This window comes from Marmota marmota, unplaced genomic scaffold, assembly GCF_001458135.2.
Source record: "Marmota marmota marmota unplaced genomic scaffold, marMar, whole genome shotgun sequence".
Classification (NCBI taxonomy): Eukaryota; Metazoa; Chordata; class Mammalia; order Rodentia; family Sciuridae; genus Marmota; species Marmota marmota.
In genome coordinates, this window is record NW_026000261.1 from 558,213 (window position 1) to 565,315 (window position 7,103).

The window sequence follows — 7,103 nt, forward strand, 5'->3', positions numbered from 1 at the left end:
TCTCTTTCTCTCTCTCCCTCCCTCCCTCTCTCTCTCTCTCTTTCTTTCTTTCTTTCTTGTAGTGAGGTTTAAACCTAGGGGTGCTTAACTACTGAGCCACACCCCCAGCCCTTTTTTGTGTTTTGTTTAGAGACAGGGTCTCACCCTGTTGCTCAGGGCCTCGCTAAATTGAAGAGACTGGCTTTGAACTCAGAATCCTCTAGCCTAAGCCTCCCAAGCTGCTGAAATTACAGGTGTGCGCCACTGCACCTGTAATTTCATGGCACACCTGTAATTTCATTTGAAATAGGCTTTTATTTATTAATCTATTTATTTATCTGGTATCGGGGATTGAATTCAGGGGCACTCAACCACTGAATCCATCCCCAGCCCTTTTTTGTATTTTATTTAGAGATAGTGATTCACTGAGTTGCTTAGTGCCTCACTTTTGCTGAGGCTGGCTTTGAACTCAAGATCCTCCTGCCTCAGCCTCCTGAGCTGCTGGGATTACAGGTGTACACTACCACACCCAGCTCATTTATACCAGAGTATATCCTACATTGTTTGTGAATTGCTCATGTGTCTATCTTCATTGTACCTATCACCATTTGTATTCCATTTTAGTTTATTTATTATTTGTACATCTCCTTCACTGGGTCAAAATCCCTAAAAGTCAAGCATTATTTTTCTTTTGTTCACCTCGTAGTTTGGTGATAGTAGTAATAATAACCAGCATCTCATACTCTGATGTCAATAATAATGGCTCACATTTATTAGGACTATACTGTGAGATAGATGTGATGCTACACATCTGCAATCCCAGTGGTTTGGGAGGCTGAGGCTGGAGAATTGCAAGTTCCATGCCAACTTGGGCAACATAGCAAGACCCTGTTTCAAAATAAAAGATAAAAAGGGCTGGGGATGGAACTCGGTGGTAGAGAACCATGGGGTTCAATCTCTATTACCAAGAAGAAAAAAGGAAAAATAAAGGACTGTAGTATGTGTATGCCAGTTTACATTCCTACCAACAGTGTATAAACATTCCAATTTCTTTGCATCCATGCTAACACTTGGTATTTTCTTTTTAAAATAATAGCTATTTTACTAAGTGTGAGGTAATATTGTGATTTTGATTTGTATTCTCTGATGATTAGTGGTGTTGAGCATCTTTTTATGTGGTTGGTGGAATTTATATATCAACCCTTTTATTATATATATATATATATATATATATATATATATATATATACACACACACATACACATACATACACACACATACATACATACATACATATATTTTTTTAAGTTGTAAATGGATACAATACCTTTATTTTTATTTATTATTATGTGGTGCTGAGGATCGAACCCAGTGCCTTATACATGCTAGGCAAATGCTTTACCACTTAGCCACAACCCCAACTCAGCCCTTTTACTTTTAATAAACCATTTTCCAACTTAAAAGACAGTAGAAAAGCAAGGGTTGGGCTGGGGATGTGGCTCAAGCGGTATCGCGCTCGCCTGGCATGCTTGCGGCCTGGGTTCGATCCTCAGCACCACATACAAACAAAGATGTTGTGTCCGCCAAGAACTAAAAAAAAAAAAAATTCTCTCTCTCTCTTTTCTTTTTCAAAAAAAAAAAAAAAAGCAAAGGTTGTTTTTTGCTTTGTTTTTTGGTACTGGTATACAGATTTCAGTAATTTCCAGAAGGAATTTTTTGCATGTCTAGTTTTAAATTTTATATTATTTAAACTTTAAAATTTCTGTTGCATCTGATATAAACCCTCTGATATAAATCCTTTGAAAATAAACCATCTTTTACATCAGAAAATTTATGTAAAATATATAACACAGTGCCTAGTGTCAGGGCTCAGAAAATACTACCCAAGAGTACTTTAAACAGAAGGAGATTGGGAGTACCTCAGAATTAAGAAGATCACTCTGACCTTCCCCTACCTTTTTGCTTGAGAGCAGGCCATAAAGAAATCCTATGACCTATCTTTCCTGAACATAGGTCATAATAACCTCATTCTAGACAGGTTTTGTACTACACCAGGAGAGGGAATGAGAAGTCTGGGTTGGAGGTAAGGTACAGAATGAAACACAGAGGTCTTAAGAAGAATCTGGAAAGGACTTGCTGGATTTCTCACCTCAGTCTATAACCATTAGATCATAGTTTTTGTCCAATAGCATTTCTACATGGCTGTTCATTCTTTATCCCACTTAAGTATGAAAATAGACAGTTTTTTTTTTTTCCGGGAACTTTACGCCTTCATTTCTGAAGACTCTTGTTTCAGGTAAAACTGATTAAATAAATTTGTTATGCCTTTTTTTTTAACCTCTTTTATTACAGAAGTGTCAACTGTGACCAGTATGGTGGATGAGGAAAGGTATTGCACCTTTCTGCTCCTATACTAGCATATAAAAATATAGTAAATATCATTTACCTAGTACATACTACCTAACAATTTCATTTGTTCTAAGGGAATTTTTATCAAATATGTGTAATTTTCCACATGGATATTTCCGTGGTTTAAAATTTCAAACAGGGCTAGAAAAATATAGATTCTTGTCACAAAAAAATACATAAGGCATTAAGATGTTATTGAAGAAAATGAAGCTATAAATATTTATTTACAAATATAAGTTTACAAAGTAGCATATTTGTATATGAGTTATGACACAGGTATAACAAATTTAATATTGGTACTATTTCTGAAATATCCTTTTCTTGGACAGCATGTAAAATACCATTTTTGCCTTGCTAGCATAATTTTTAAAAATTGACACAATGAGCCAAGCGTGGTGGCACATGCTTGTAATCCCAGCAGCTCAGGAGGCTGAGGCAGGGGGATCACGAGTTCAAAGCCAGCCTCAGCAACTTAATGAGGCCCTAAGCAACTGACCTGAGACTGTTTCAAAATTAAAAATAAGACTAGGGATGTGGATCAGTGGTTAAGCACCCCTTAACCTTGGTACCAAATCCTTGGTACCAAAATAAATACATAAATGAATAAAAATTTTTAAAAATAAAAATTGACACAATGATATCTCCTATATGCTGAGTAGCAAAGGTAAGATTTAAGAGTATAGTTTTATTTCACTTTGTTTAATCCAATTTGAGTTCAAAACTGTAGACTTTAAAGTTTAATTTTTGGCTAACACCCCCTAAGGAAATTCTTACAAGTCATTTTTCTCTATTTATAAAAAGACAAAAAGTTTATTAAAGACTTGAAGAAAACTTGGCTTACTATTGTTTCGATGAAATATGTTACTTTTAATAAAATCTTAAATTTGATGTCAGAAAAAAAGTATTCAATTTATTCCTTTTGGCATTTATCATTTTCATGATGGCAAAGGAATATTTACTTTTATTTATTTTTTATTTTATTTTATGGTACCGGGGATTGAACCCAAGAGAGATTAACCACTAAGCCACATCCCCAGCCCTTTTTATATTTTTAGTTAAAGACAGGTCTCACTAAATTGCTTAGGGCCTCCCTAAGTTGCTGAGACTGACTTTAAACATGCAGTCCTCCTGCCTCAGCCTCCTGAGCCACTGAGGTTATATGAGTGTACCACCACACCCAGCAGGAACACTTATTTTTTTTTTCCTTTTTACTTGTAGATGGACACAATACTTTTATTTTAACTATCTATTTTTATGTGTGCTGAGGGTCGAACCCAGTGTCTCACACATGCCAGGCAAGTGCTCTACCACTGAGTTACAACCCCAGCCCAGAAACACTTACTGTGTGTGTGTGTGTGTGTGTGTGTGTGTGTGTTGCTAGGGATTGAACCCCGGGCCTTGTGCATACAAGGCAAGCACTGTACCAACTGAGCTATATCCCAGCCCAGAAACACATACTTTTTAACCCTAGAATTCAAGTTACATGGATCATTGACTTAAAAAAAAATAAAAAGAAAAGAAAAAGCATCAACTTGCCTTTCGATGTCATAATGGTTTTTTACACTGAGACACTGGAAAATGTATCCCATGAAAATACCTAATTATCACAACATTCTAGGCTTGTGTGATTTTGAAAATACCCTTGCTAGGAACCTGGAAGGGCAATTCTGCCTTGAATGATGCTACAAATTAACATCACATTTGCTTTTTAGTGTTTTTTTTTTTTCCTTAATGCAGTGCTGAGAATCAAACCCAGGGCCTAGCACATGTTAAGCATGTGCTTTACCACTAAGGAGCAACCTCAGCCTCTAAGTGTTTCTAGTAGTGTTTTGTGCTTTTAAAAGAAGTGAACTTGGGCTGGGATTGTGGCTCAGCAGTAGAGCACTCGCCTACCACGTGCGAGGCCCTGCGTTTGATCCTCAGCATCCAGTTAAAATAAATCATTAAAATAAAGGTATTATGCCCAACTACAACTAAAAAATAAATATTAAAAAAAGAAGCGAACTTTTAGTAAAATATTTTAATCTTCCTCCAAATGGAGACATTGTGAATATTATTAATTGCATTACAAAATAATACAATCATATACTACAAAGTGAAGTTTAAGAAATCATGTTTCTTAATTTGTATACGTTTAGATAATTCAAGTCCATAAATCCACAATTTTTTTTTCCTGGCTTAAATTTACTTTGGTTTTCTAAGTCATTTTTTTTTCCAATTTTCTCTTTTGTTCTGTAACAAGTAGGCCCAACTTAAAAATAGAAATAACAACTCTAATGTGGTACAGAATTTTTCAGTGGAAAAAAAGCCCTTAGAATTGTCTAATCCATCCCTGTCATTTTAGGAACAACAACAACAACAACAAAAAACTCAGCTCTGACCTGAAAGGGAATCCTTTCTCACCAAAGGTCATCTAGATCTTTGTAGAGAGGTCAGGAGGGACACCTGAGATAGTTGTGGTCAGAGCACCTGTTAGGTAGTAGCTAGCAATGAACAACAGTGAATGTATGGCAAGATCACAGGTTTACTTTAAACTTGTGAGTGTTGTGGTAGCAAGTAGCTATCTACCTTAAGTTACTCTTAAAGTTTTCTTTTAAGTTACTGCCAAGGCAGATGAATAAACAGTTTGTTGCAGATAACCTTTGTAGAACAACATCAATACAAAAACCTTGAGGATAAAAAGACAAAAGTAAAAGAGATAATGGCGGGGGGTGGGGGGAATGCCTCAAGAGAGAAGGATTTATGGGACTAACCTGACAGGACCCATAAAGGTCAAAATAAAACTAGGAGTTATGATGCCGAGTGTCTCTCATTAGCTCAGAAGGGGATATTCTTTAGTGGCACAGACACACTAAGATAACTTCTGCCCAGCTATTGACCCCAGTGCCTACATTAACATGGGATTGACTTGTAGATGAAGCCCCCCTGAATAGGATGGCCACCATGACAGTCCAGTGAGGTCCAACTAAGGTCAAAAACTTCACTGCCTGATGTGAAGGAGGAGTTGAACACCTGATTAGCAAAGAATATAGAAGTGGACCCCAGTTCTCCTGGTAAACATCAAATGGTAATAAATTTGGAGACAGCCTTATCTCCTTTGTCATTCTCTGCTTGGAGATGCTCCACTCTCATGAGAATGCTCTCTGCTTGAGCCTCACTTTGCTTTTACCTTATCTTCACCTCACTTTCACTCTACTCTCACTTATAATAAAATTCTCTTGCATAGCTTTTGGTGTCTGACTTTAAATTTTCTTTTGTGGGAACACAAGAACTGGGGTTTGGTGTTTCATCTCCCTGCTTTCCTGTGACAAATCCATTAGGGTAAAGGAAGGTCATTGTCTACAAGTTCTTCTTGGTGCTGGGGATCAAACCCAGGGTCTTGTGCATGCAAGGCAAGCACTTTACTAACTGAGCTACCTACCCATCCCTTTGTCTGCAAGTTCTTGAAGGGACTTTACTTTGTGCATTTTCTGTTTGGTTTTAAAAAATAATTTTTACTGTTTTTTCTTTCCTTGAAAGGAGTACACTCATGGTAGGACATTTCAAAAAGATGTAAGCATGAAAAGAAGAGATACAAATTATGTATAATCCAAGAAATGCATAAGAATGATAAACACCTAAGTTATAATACTGTTCACTCCTAAGGGGAAAGGAAAGGGTGTAATGACAAAGGGATACACAGGGACTTTTGATTGTATTGGTAACATCTTATTTCTTGGGCGAAGTATTGAGTACTTCAATATTCCTTATGCTTTTTATTTAACACTTTGTATGTCTAAGTTAATATAGAATACATGTTTTAGCATAAGGGAAAAATGAAAACAAAAACCAAAGAAACAGCTCCAGAGAAGGAAAGAAGATAGCTATTTGCGCCACAACACCCAGGTAAGAATTGATAGAGGAGGTCTCAACACTGGTTTAGTAGTCTCATTATATTAACCTTGGGAAAGAAAGGTGGTGCTGAGGTATTTTAACTTTTAGGGGAGGGCGGGGACGAGAGATTGAATCCAGGAGCGCTCATTCCCTGAGCCACATCCCCTAGGTCTTTTTATTTTTCATTTTGAGACAGGGTCTTACTAACTTGTTTAGGACCTCACTAAGTTGCTGAGGCTGGCTTTGAACTTGCAATCTTCCTGCCTCAGCCTCCTGAGCTGCTGAGATTACAGGCGTGTACCATCGTTCCTGGCTGTGGGAGACCAACCTGGCATGACTGAGTCAACTCCCCTACTGGGCGATGTGTCGTCAGGCACCCATGCTGCTTGACTGCCCTGCTCTTCTAGAGTTTGAGTGACTGTCTTCATTCCTGGGTGTGTCTTGCTACAGCCCCATGGGTGAAGCTACACTCACCTGTTCCTTTGTAATATAACCCCTTGCCCTGTTTAGGGTCGAATGTTCCATGGAAGTGCCTTGTGTGTGTCCCCTTCTCTTACTGTGCCCTTGGGTGTGGCCTACCTAGATGTCAGTCAACCTGCTGACAGCAAACATCATGAAGCTGGCCTCAGCCCCCTGAAACCTGACCCCTTGCCTCATTTGAATAGCTTCTCCTCAATAAAAGGGGTCAGCGCGTGCTCTCACTCTCTCTTCCTGCGGACCCTTAAGGTCAGAGGAGCCGTCACAGCGACCCCAAAGAAAAAGGTATTTGTGTCTCTTGTGTGGTTATTTTGCGCAGCCCAGTCAGCCCAGTTTATCTGGAGTGACCCCTGAGCCTTTTAGT

At 38.1% G+C, this 7,103-nt stretch overlaps 1 protein-coding gene across 1 annotated transcript in view; it reads right to left on the reverse strand.

The window, feature by feature from the left end:
- The window catches only part of Luzp4 (leucine zipper protein 4), a 35,182-nt gene extending 28,492 nt beyond the window's left edge, over window positions 1–6,690 (reverse strand). The window contains 1 exon segment of the mRNA XM_015497954.2: window positions 6,591–6,690. Within this exon segment, the coding sequence (XP_015353440.2) occupies window positions 6,591–6,690 (100 nt within the window).
- Between the last annotated feature and the right edge of the window lie 413 nt (window positions 6,691–7,103).